The sequence below is a fragment of the Sparus aurata genome, chromosome 6 (assembly GCF_900880675.1).
Source record: "Sparus aurata chromosome 6, fSpaAur1.1, whole genome shotgun sequence".
In the NCBI taxonomy this organism is placed as follows: domain Eukaryota; kingdom Metazoa; phylum Chordata; class Actinopteri; order Spariformes; family Sparidae; genus Sparus; species Sparus aurata.
Window position 1 is genome coordinate 15,865,355 of NC_044192.1, and position 12,856 is coordinate 15,878,210.

Here is a 12,856-nt window from a genome sequence, read left to right on the forward strand (position 1 = left end):
GTTACTGCAGCTCAGTCTTCAGCAGTGCTTTTCACCTCTATTTTACCCTTTCCCTGGCTCTCTCTTTGCTTTCCCCTCCTTTCGTCTCCGCCTTTCTCCATCTTTCATCTTTTGTCTTTTGCTTTCTACGTTCCTTCCCCCCCTCCCATTTTCTTCTCTCCTTATTTCCCTCCGACATCTCAATCTATCTCACTCCTGCGCATGTCATCGTAATTTAAAGATAGGCAGCTGCATGCATGCAGAATATAACACCACTGCCGCCAGTCACTTACATCACTAACATGATAATGTGAAGCTGGAAACACACCACCTTACCTTTTTTGTGTGTTTGTAATAATGGTAAACAATACATAAGGGAGGTATCTTGGCGTATAATTATGTATTTATTTAATTATGACTTTTATGATCACCAGCGTTATTGGTTTGCAGCCAATCTGTGTCAGTGCTTCTGTGCAATCCCAGCTCAGATATTCAACAGTCTCAACTGTCTAGGCTTTCCAGTCTTGTATCTCCAGGACCCAGAGCCCTGCTGGTTTCCATTTTGCCCAGTAATATGCTCGATTAGCTGCAAAAAACAAGCTAGTAGGACAGAAAACCAGCATTACTCAGTACAGGTATATCAGTATAACGAGTGATAGATGCTTGTCCCTCTGGTGTAGTTCCTCTCCTCAGCCAGCCACTTGATTAACCATTCAGGCACACAAATACAAGTACACACACACACGTACACATTATTTCCTGGGAGAGCATTTGTTTGCTTTCATTTGACGGTTTTGGAGGATCTGGCCGGCACAGATGTCTGCCTTGGCACACAAAGAGTTCCACCAACATTGATTGGACCTGATCGGAAGGAAAGGGGGACAGCATAAAAGGTTGGAGAAAAAACAGAGAGGAAGATGCAGTCTTGCCACATGCTTTTCTCTCAGGCTTAATAAATGGAGAAACTATCCAAAACCAATTGAGCTGAAATAGATGAAGGCTTACTTACTGTTTGATTGAGTAATTATCAGATCTATTACATTTGTAAAGTTAGCAATACAGTAGAAATACTCTGGTATAAGTAAAAGTAAAAGTATTCATTATGCAGATTTGCCCATTTTCATAATCATATTGTATCTGTGTACTTTGGATGCGTTAACTTAGTTTAATGTTGCAGCTGTTAAGCTAGGCCTACGTAAGTAACTACCTACCTTAATTTGAAATAATCTATCATAAGTAATTAATTCACCACATTTGGTGTTTAATAATTACAGTCCTCCATATCCATACATAAGTCCATCAAATACATGTTGTGGAGTGAAAGGTAAAATATTTGCCTTCAGAAATATCTCTCAAGTATAGTGACTGAGTCGATTTGGTAGCTATCTATAACTGCCTTATCTGCTTTACAGAACTATTTAGCAGGTTTGTTAGGTCGCACCTGTCCAGGTGACATTGGTAGTTCTGTCTAACTTTCTCACCTCAGTAAGAGCTGGAGCTCATTAGCAGCCAGGACTGATTCCTGCGGAGCTACAGATGTGTATTCACATGTTGGCAGGATCTTTCACCACCCTGCTGTGACAAGGTCGGTGCCCCACTGTTCCTGAGTGCACAATTGTGTCTGGTACTAGTCCCATCTGTTTCTTCCCGCTTGATATTTGCCACCAGACACGATTGCTGATTGTGTCAATGTGGTTGATTTAAGGAGTACGTGCCACCAGTACTAAGAATTTAAGTATGCTCAGTACCTTAGTGCTGCTGAGTTTCATCAGCTGCCAGGTGAACTTTCTCTTATTTCCCAATGCTATTTCCAAACAGGAAGCAACAGCATCATTGTGTCTTCTAGTCTCTGGGAATAGTGGTACAACAAACATCTCCTAGCCATGAGAGACAAAAAAAATATTAGTATTTGTGTTACTTGCCCATTCTGTGACTCTTTTAGTGAACACCAACAAAGTGCAACCACTTGCAAACATACCATTGGGTAGGTCTATTATCTTTTCTGCAGTCTGGACATGTAGCAATCTTCAGGAACATGTTACAGGTTCACACAAGCAAGTCACAACAATGTAGCTGCTTGCTAAAGCTTGGTTTGACTTTTGATTTACCATGTGCTATACTTACCACAGATAATCTTGAACCCCTCAGTGTAATCTGTACACAAAAACCATCCAAAGAGTGAATAACCAAATCACTCGTTGTATGATATAGTTAACGACTCGTATGGCTTTAACTGAATATACCGTGATTCAGAGTCCATAGGTGGACCCCTACTTCATAGGTTCATTCTATCTTTGATGGCCTCCATAGAAAATATATTTTAGGTATCAATATTGTGCATTTCAGATGACACAGAGATAGTATAGCCAGCCAGCTTTTGTGCTTTACTGTTGATTTACTGTTGCATTAAGCATGATGCAATACACTGGGGCTTTGATTTCGGGTCTGAGTGGGTGGGTAGGGATGAAGGGCAGCAGTGCGGATGCAGAGGTTTCCTTTGGACATCACTGATGCCAGTGCTTGAAAATGGATGCAACCATGCAAATTAGTGGTGACGGATCAATAGGGTTTTGGTTTTTTGTATTGCAATTTTACTTACATGTGTTTTTGTTGAGGTGGGTCTATTGTGAGAAATTGGTGACTTAAAGGTCTTACTGATGACATTTGTGTGTAGACAAGGAGGAGTGCCACATTTAGCGGCAACAGAAAGACGATGCTAATGTTTCTCCATTGTCAACTAATTTTGTTGAAAGACTAACAGACAATAAATTGTTCCATTTAGCATAGAATTGAAGGATTGAAGGATGAATTGAAAAGCAAGCCCGTGGAAAGAGGCTGTGCTGTGCTCTGGTTGTTTAGCAACAAATACTTCTGTATCTTTTGCAGATGCTTTACTTGATTCAAATTTTATTACAAATATCCTGATCACTGGTTTTCATTTTGAGTCGTGATTCTTCAAATACTCCAAATGTCTATCAACCATGTTTGAGTAATAACTATTCATATTATAGTATCTATAACACTGATAACTATAGTGCCCAGCTGTTTTAGGAAATTAGATAACCTTTATTATGTAAAACTACAATGGTTTTAAATATTTAAATCTTCAGTAAGGGCAATTGTCACAGAGAGGGTGGGGAAGCCTGAAAATGATCCATAACCCTAACCCTTGGTATTGGTCTTTTCATAGAAGTTGTCAACAATTGAAAAAAAAAAAACACGCCTCACCAAGATATTTTATCCATGTTGGTAACTTACTTACAATTAATGTAAACTGCAGTAAATTGCAGTGCAACACATTAACACCGTAGAAGTCTCTTCTCTGAGCTGAGCGTAGTCCTCAGGTGAGAGGGTGGGAGACACTGAGTGAAATCATTAATGCAAAGCATTACAACACAACAGGCAGAGAGCAATGGATTACTGAGATAGAGTGACTGCATAGGATAGGTCACTTACTGTAGAACGAGAGAGGACTAGTGGTGAGATAGCAGCAGCAGCAGCAGCAGCAGCAGCAGCACCTCCACGGCTCAGCCCATCCTCCCTGTGACAGCGCAGCGTTACGTGCTGCCTCTCCGCTCTGTCGTCAGAGCAGCCCCAGCCTCCCGCCCGCGCACAACTCCTCTCCGCTCTGCACCAGAAAGGAGCATCCTCTTCTCTCCACCCTCCCTCTTTTTCGTATCCTCTCTCCCTCTCTCCTCTGTCAGTCGGTGTGTCCTCAGAATGAGGTTAGCAGCAGCAGCAGTAGATAGAGACAGCAGAGCCACAGTTACTGCAGCAGCCGGGAGAGGCTGTCCTTCAGCCGTGCACCATCTACCGCTGCATTCACCCCTGCCCTGAGAACGCAATGCTCATCCTTGTGCTCTCTCTCTGTGTTTTTCTCTCCTCCTCCCTTACCTTCTGTCCTCTTTGAATTCATCTCTTGGATTCATCTCTCTCTCTATCTCTCTCTCTCTCTCTCTCTCTCTGTAGCAGTGATGGGGAAGACCACCATGTAGAGACAGAGAGGCAGCGGAGGCAACAGCAGAAAAGCAGCAATGGGAAACCACACATGGAGCGGGTCTGGACTGCAGCCGTGGTGAGCCTGAGACCTACAGGACTTGCAACCACCATCATTGCCCTTCTCAGGACCTGACCACTGGGGCTGTCCAACGCTCACCTGGATGACCCCCACTTGTATTTCGTCATCCCCTCCTCTCCTTGTTCTCTGCTGCTCTTTCTCCTCTTTTTCTGTTTCTTCTCGTTGATGGTTTTTAGTCTACTGATATCTGACAGCCTCTCCTGACACAGCGAAGCTGCTCATCGATTTATCCCCGCGGATTTTTCCCCCCTTTTTAATCTCTCTATCTGCCTACAAGTGGCATTTTTTTCCCCCTTTTTTGGTTGTTGTTGCCTGCATGATACCTATTTTGGATTTTCTTTTTGGATGAGACTAAGCTCATCTCTCTATTGTGCAAGATTTTTTGATTGATCTCTAAGCAATAACAAACACTAACCTAACTGACTTGACAAGCTGACATCATGGGGGACATGTCCAACAGTGATTTTTATGCCAAGAACCAAAGAAATGAGGAGAACCATGCAGCAGGCTTCGGCTGCTCGCTCATGGAGCTGCGCTCACTCATGGAGCTGCGTGGCACAGAGGCGACGGTCAAGCTCCAGGAGGACTACGGGGGCGTTGAGGGACTGTGCAAACGACTGAAAACCTCACCCACAGAAGGTGAGTCTGTGTATGTGTTTGAGTGGTGTGTGTGTGTAATTTGTGCACTGGTGTGTATTGTATGAAGGATCTCATGTTGAGGAATGTGATCTCCTACTGTATGTTGAACAGATCATAAGACTGATGGCAGATCTTCATCATATTTAATTTTGCCTATGCAAAGCACCTGGACAAATGTGTAAGCACAGCATCAGAACAGCAGAGAGGGGGACTAATGAAAATTATTCTTTGCCAGCTAGTCTTAGACCTCTTTAGTATGCATAGAAATCTCTCCGGACAGTTTAACCCCCCTCACTCATTCCCCCTCCCCCATGCAAAGCCCCCCTCCCTCCCCTGTCATTCTCACATCCTGTCAGCCAATCAGCCATAGCCTTAATAAGGAGCAGGTCTCTGGGGCAACATGGTGGAGGTTTTGGCCACGTGCTGTTGTGCAAATGTGGACTGGGCATGAGTGGAATGAGAAAGCACAAAATGATAAATAGGAAACAGGTACAGCACCTGCTTCCATTTTTTTTCAGTTAAACAACTGGAGAAGATGAACATGGCGGGTATTTTCTGCTTTTTATCCTAACAGGTGAACGTTGGTGTAGTTATAACACTGCTTTTCTTCACACAGCCAACCTTTACTTTATCTACATATTGCATTAAAGTAGGATTTTCTATTGCTTCATCCCAAGCTGCATCACAAGGAGCAGATAGAAAACAGACATTTCTAATAGCTTCATCCATTTATTGAATATTTATAACAGTGGTGAAGTCATTCACCTCCCCTGATGTAGGGATCATTGATCAGTATTCATGTAGTGTCACCTGTTTGACATCAGAGGTAACCTGTAACCTTATAGGCTGATAGTCACAAAAGATCTTGTTCCCTGGTCTTCTCATCCAATAGCACCACTTCTAGCTCGGCTGGTGGTAATACCTGCAGTTACCTAAGACAACAGCAGAGTAAACTACATAATTTAAGAGAATCTCAGAGTTGAATAAAGAGCAAAACAAATGGGAGGAAAAAGAAGCAAAGCACTTATGAACCTTGAGTAGGATAGGAGATGTGGTGCCTATTGCTCTTCCCCATATTTGCAACATTAGTGCGAAACAATGCCTGCAGTGTTACAGCAATACTGAAATGAACTTGAATTTGAACTAGCAATAAAATTATCATAACAGACATAAAATTATAATTTCATTTTCCCATTCTCATGAGCATCCTGATTAGATGCAGCAACATTACGTTTTCTCAGTGCGCTAAATGCTAATCCAAAATCACAGCCTGCAGACTTGCAATAAAACTTCCATCAAAGTAATTAAATGTAGAACATATAAACAGGACTATTGTAATTATTAAAATGCTTTCTGTCACTGGTAATCTGGTTTGTTTAACCCAGCATTTCGCCAGTACTACATTACATAATAGCAAACTCAATGAATAGCATATGAACATTTACTTTCTTTAAACATTAAGAAACATTTTTTTAAACATTAAACAGTCTAATATTAAATGTTAGCCAGTGGGTTTTCGTATTTTGATTTAAAACAACCGCACTCACATAATTCTGGATCACATTGCAAAATTATTGTTCCCTCTTGTTGATATGCCCAGTGGGTAAACTAAAGATAATAATCACAAAAAGAAGGAAAGAAATGAAAAAATATTTCTCTGAGAAGCAATTCAAAACGTATGTAAATGTATCGCTCTGTCGGCTGTGTTATTCAAAACACCCCGATCTCAAATGTGTGTGTGCCATTAATTATTTTGGCATTTATTGGCTTTTGAGAATGCTTTGCGTATTTTGTGCAGTACTCCCTTGAATAAATCAGGTGTTTTCATATCATAGTTTGTCATCATTTAACAAGTCCCCTGGTTTTGGATGAGATCTTGTAAAGGCTTCTCTCCTCTCATCTCTGGCTATAATTATCAATTGTTATAATGAAGCTCTCACTGGAACATTCATAAAGTGGAAACTGAGTAATGGTAACTGGTGCTATTTGCATTAGTGATCCCAGGTGTTTGTTTTTATGCTTTGTGAGTCCCCTTGTGTGTTATGTAGTTGCTCCACACAACATATGTTACCTCAGAAATATGATCATGGTAATTATCCCTGAGGGTATTCTGTATTGCTTGCTGTCATCATGTGTGGTGTGTGTAAGGTATATGTGTCCTAGGGGCCTGCGTTTGATGGTAAGAGGCCCTGAATATGGTTGACCCATTAACCCCATATACTGTCGCTCATACTAGCCCTTGCACATGATACTAACAGTTCATGAATGGTTATAGGCCATTATGCAGCATCAATGCATAATGGCTCTATAAGTATAGAAATGCAACCAGTGAAGGGGTTGCGCCCCTGGCCGCATGCATTTAGAGTCAGCAGGATGTAGGCTCCTGCTGACTCTACAGTACATAAAACTTGGCCAATGTTGGTATTGTGATATTAGACTATATATCAATATAAAATATTATTTTTTTTTTTTCTGGATTAAAGACTGCATTATAGTAAAGTGAAGTAATTTTAACTGATCTGAACTGTTCTACTTGTTCTAATACTCGCTTTACCCACTGGTTATATTTACAGGACAAATTATTTAAAAAAAATCTCATCAAGTTAATATTTCAAGTACCAGTAGTCATCCCTACGGTATAGAATAGAACAGAACTGAAAATCGATGTTGAGGTATTTGGTCAAAAATACTGGGATATTTACAGCTCAGTTGTAGTATATGGCAATCACTGTGTTTCCAAGCAGAGTAGTTGGTGAATGCAAGAGATTGAGTGCTACGCTAGCTCCCGCATGTGATTCACATTATACACATGACTGCTATGAAGTCAGAGAATAACACGGACAAAACAGTAGCCCTGATTTTGAAAATACATCTGTTTACATTATTAATGATGTAAACATTTCTAGATCCTAAAGAAGCTTCCTTTCTTCCTTCCTTTCACACATTTCTTCAGGCATTACTACAACCACCAAGGATGTTATGTTTTTACCAGTGTCAGTTTTTGTGGTTGATTGGCTTGTCAGCAGGATTACACAAAACTACTGAACGGATTTCCACGAAACTCCGATCTCATTCAAAAATTGTGAGTTAGGGTGTTTTTTTATATGTTTAATGCATGAAATGCAAGGATCTTGATGAAAGAAAAATCAGGTGAATTTGGGTAGCTGGCATCTATAGGTGAGTACAGGAGACTGTAGGCTCAGTGGAGGTATGCGCTGTACTGAGTGCCTTTCTAATTATGTTGTTCAGTCCAAGTGTTTCATGACCCCAATGGATGAACAATTTTCTACACTCAAAGAGGTGAAATCTAATACATACATTTATGTTAAAACATAATATGGAATTAAAATTCAATTTTTAGATCAAAATTAAAAAAACATATTATGACGATGATGATGATGATGATGATGATGATGGAATGAATGGCAATTAAGGGGCACATGTAATTCTATAACATGTTTGGATTCACTGTTTCTTACCCTTTAGTTTCTCAGTAGCCTGCTCTCTTGCACTATATACCTGCCCCCAGGATGTAGTTACCTATGTGATGCCTTGTAGGTGACTGTGGGGTGAAGAAGCTAGCATTTCCCTCAGGCATTCAGCGGGTTGATGGCATGAGTCATTCAGAAGCCAGATGGGATGTCAAGCTACAGCTAAGTTTCAGAGAACCGACGGCAGGAAGCTGCTCGATGTATGACCTGCTTCTCTTGATTTGGGAGAAAAGACAGTTGGTGGGTGCTCCCAGTGCAGCTGTGTTCTTATGAGACTGTACAGAGTTGCAGCACATCGGTAGGTCATCCTCAGTGGGGGGGCAAGAAAATGGGAGAGAGTGCTCAGGGCAGAGCCGTTTCTTGAGGGTTGGGAGGATGAAGAGGTGCTTAGGGCATCGATAGTCTATGATGTTGTCAGAAAGTGAGGGCAGGAGGGTACTTAGTGAGCTTGTGCGGGAAAGGAGGAGTAAATATAGATACATGTGGAAACCACATTATAACAAAAAGTCCATCCACTTCACAAAACTGTGGCGATATTTTCATGCAGTGTAGGCATGACTGCAAGTTTGTATAAAATAAAGTTGTATTGAAAATGAAGTAGTGAATGTTTTTAATGTGTCACTACAAGCTTACACTACATTTTAAATTATGACAATCAATTCTGAGATTGTGTTAGCCATATGCTGTACTGTATGCATAATAGTGTTATCATCCCACCAGCACCTCTAAAAGACTGGCCTCATTACTGTCTTTTTTTTAGACCTTTTTTATAGTTCACTCTCTGCAGACCTGCACATCAGTGTGACTTAACACGCAAAGTTGATGGAATGACGGACTATCTCATGCATGCTGAAAGGAGATAGCACTATACTTATTATTACTGCAAGAACTGATTAGGCAATATGAATTCAAACTATGGTAAAATTCAGCAATTTTTGTAATAACTTATAGTGAGCCTAGGACTGTGCTATTTTATTTCCAACCAACTAAGATTTCCTAAGTTTCATATCCTCACACTGGGCCCTTTTGGTATTCAGTACATTTTCTTTGCCCTTTACAATATCAACAATTTTCATCTCAGTCTTCTTACTACCTCCACCCTCTTTCCAACTGCCCTTGGCCCCCATGTTCCCCTGATCCGACTCCCACACAACATATTGTACACATACCTCCACCACCACCGAGAACATCACCTTCCCCCAACCTCCAAAGGCAGTTGCACTTCAACACCACCAACTTTGATTGATTTTGAAGTCCATAAAAGACGCTTACCAATGTTGTGACCTCACCAAAACATTAATAACATTTACATCTCCACCTCTACTAGTCTCACATCCGCCATTTTCTTTTCTTCTTCACACCAAAGATGAAGTGAGAACGGTTATTTCAGGCTTGCATAGCTCTGAAAGTCTCTATCTCTGTGTATTCAGTGGCATGTTGTTTGGGTTTGGATGGCTATATACTCACATAGTTGATGAATGATCAGTACACAAGATGAGCACCTCGAAAATATCTGCTTAATACATGTAAAATGTATGGACAGCAGTCACCTATGACGATGCATTCTGCAAATGGGATGGGAATTGTTGTAAACTCTTTGTAGAAACCATTCATATATATTTATATACATAAAGCAGCTTCAGTTGGTTTCACAGTGTGATGTTTGTTCTAAAGGTCTTCTCCAGGTGTGATTCACGAATGACTGATCATCCTGCTACAGCAGCAGCTGAGGCTAAATGGGTGTTTTGAAAGCAGAAAATAACACGATTACTAAGAAAAATTGAATCAGTTAAACTATTGGCCAAAACCTATAGAACTGTTCAATGATTGTATCTGGAATAGTGAAAGATTTTTGGAAATGTACTTTTTCAGCGTAAGAAATTTTACGGCAAATAAACCCCTAGTAGATGCAAAATTGCCATTTTAGCACTTTGATTTTTGCATGAATTATGTAAGTAAGTGAGCCTCAGATGCTGGGAGGTAGATTTTGTTAACCTTGGTCAGAACCAGTCCACCATTTGGTGGCATCTATCCTCTCCTCTAACTCCGTATTTAATCTTTATTTGTCAAATGAATTTCTACAAATAAATCTTAAAATGTAAAATGGGAAAAATGTTTCCTCCCATTTTGCAGCTCTACTACAGATATCGTCTCACTTAAATCATATCACTGCCGACCTACCTTTGTCCTGCCATACCTCTCATTCCTGTCCCCTCTAGACCTCCTCCTCATCAACCCATCCACCTGCCCCTACTCTTTCTCTCTACCTTCAATCCCACTGTCTCACCACACCTTACCCCTCCTCTGTATCTCTCCTTTGCTCCCATTTCTATTTTGGTGTGTTGGTCGGTCGCTGGTATCCCAGCGGGCCAGTGTACAGCGTAGCCTAAATAGACCTGCTCTACATCTATAACCTTCATCATCTCTCTTTTCTACTCTCACTCTAACAATGTAACACTGCTGGAAAAAGTAGCACACTGTTTCTAAACTTATGTCAGTCCCTAAACTATATAGAAAAAAAGATATGATCAGAATAAAGACTTAATATTTGTTTGATTTTGATTAAATATTCTTTGTTGAGATGAAGACAATACGTAACATCGACTTTCATAAGACAACAAATGTGACACAGCAGTTACTTTGACAATAAGATGACTCACCTCTAGTCACCGAGCACAGCAGGCTCTGAGAAGTGTGAAAAATATCTTGCAGAAATGCCGGTGACAATCAGTTGATTGAGGACAGTTGTATTTACAGCAGATCCCTGAGGGCAATGCACCTGAATTGCTTTATATGGCAGTAACAATGGGTGGATGGTGGCCCGATGATACATCATATGTGCTGCCTGTTTTCTCATGGGAGGATGTTGTTGATGGTTCCTGTGCTAACAGCTGTCATTGAGGTGAACACTTGACTTGTTTATACAAATGTGACTCGATACCACACATACACACACACACACACACACACACACACACACACCAACTACAGGCCCTAAATGTCCGCACAAACTCAGACACATCATCGTGACTCACATACTGTGCAACTCTATTGATCTGTAAACAGCGGTTTAGATGTTTGCATCAATTTTGTCTTTTGTGACATTGATGTCAAGGACACAGATGAAGTGATTTGTATGTGTGTGTGCGGATGGCAGAAAAATAGGCAGAGAACAATAAGGGAAACATTTGACACATTGGGAAGCAGTTTTTCAACTTTATTTTTTTCTATTCCACTGTTACCCCCTCCTGCAGGTATAGTTGTCCTATCTACATATAATTGTAGTTCCTCCTGTAATATAAAGACTGTGCTACGATTACTCTTCTCATTCCTCCTACATATCTCACTCGCTGCATTTTGTACTGCTCTCATGACGAGGCCTTTATGAAATCTATACATAACTCAGGAAACTGTTTGCCCCACGCTTCTGTCATCCGCCTCTTCACTCCCTCCCTCTTCTCCTTTCCTTCTCCCTCTACCCTCTCTGTGACTACAGAGTCTGGTTGAAACACCTCTCCTGCTCCCCCAATTTCTCTTTCCTTTCCTTTTAATTTGTCTTCATTCTCACCCAGCGTCTGCCTGTGTTCCCCATAATATTTTGTTTATCCCTCCCTTGAAATAAAGTCCACATTCCCATCTGGGTGCTTCTGCATTTCTGTACCTTTCTTTCCTCTTCCTCTCCTCCATTCTGTTCATCTGTTTGTCCCTCATCCCACGTCTCCTCCTTGCTCTCTTTCTTTTCCTGCCGCCTTCCATCCCTCCCTCCCTGATGATCATACTTATCGCGTCCTCCAGTCGCAGCACCACGAGCGCGTTCCCTTCTGACGCAGTCTATTTAATCTCTGTCCCACAAGGGATCTCTCACATGGAGCAGCCATCTCTTTAATAAGGACAATTTCTCCTTCTCTGCAACTCCACTCTTCCTCTTCCTCCTTCTCCTCCTACTCCTCCTCTCCTTCTCTCCTCTCTGCCCTCCCCTCTCCTCCCTTCCCCTAGTGACTCTGTAAAAGGGATGGAAGAGGTAGAAAAGAGAGAGCGAGTGAAATAGGAGGCAGCGAAGAAGAGAGAGAGAAATGGCTCTCAGAGGACAGATTATAAATGATACACAGCCATTTTGCTCTGTGAAGGAGCAAAACCACATCGTGGGCAGAGAGACACACACACAAATACACACCACTACTCACACAGGTGACTCCTCTGTAGTGTAGTAGCAATGACCTTGAGGCAGGCTTAAGCAGGGTTGTGGCACAGTAGTCAATCACTCTGCAATAGCACTCTATCTGCAATATTAAGAAGATTAAGCAGGGAAAGGAATGTGAATGAAGCGGTTCAGCTAATAATGTACGTGTCTTTGGTATGTCTTTAAAAAAGCCTGACTTTATAAATGGTTAACAAATGTTTTCTTAATGCCTCTATGTCAGTAATAACCACTAATCAGATGGAATGAACTCACATTTTGAGTTGTTACATGTACAAACAAATGTAACATAATGATCTCTGGTTGGTGCATATCTTGTGCCAAGGGTCTTCTACCATTGATCTTTACATACAATCCACAGCACTCTGAAACTATAGCAATGGTGACAAAGCATTTAGTGTCCTGTGTATATGTGTTTTCACCTGCTGCTGATGTCTGACTCTCTGTCAGGCTGCACGCCTCTCGTGTCGC

General features: G+C 41.2%; 1 protein-coding gene across 11 annotated transcripts in view; it reads left to right on the top strand.

Annotated features, from left to right (window-relative positions):
• The window catches only part of atp2b2 (ATPase plasma membrane Ca2+ transporting 2), an 86,807-nt gene that overhangs the window by 12,247 nt on the left and 61,704 nt on the right, over positions 1 to 12,856 (top strand). For all 11 annotated transcript variants that reach the window (XM_030419529.1, XM_030419531.1, XM_030419533.1 and 8 more), the window contains exon 2: positions 3,949 to 4,696. In XM_030419529.1, coding sequence (XP_030275389.1) covers positions 4,498 to 4,696 — 199 coding nt within the window. In that variant the 5' untranslated portion in view covers positions 3,949 to 4,497. The remainder of the gene's footprint in view (positions 1 to 3,948; positions 4,697 to 12,856) is intronic.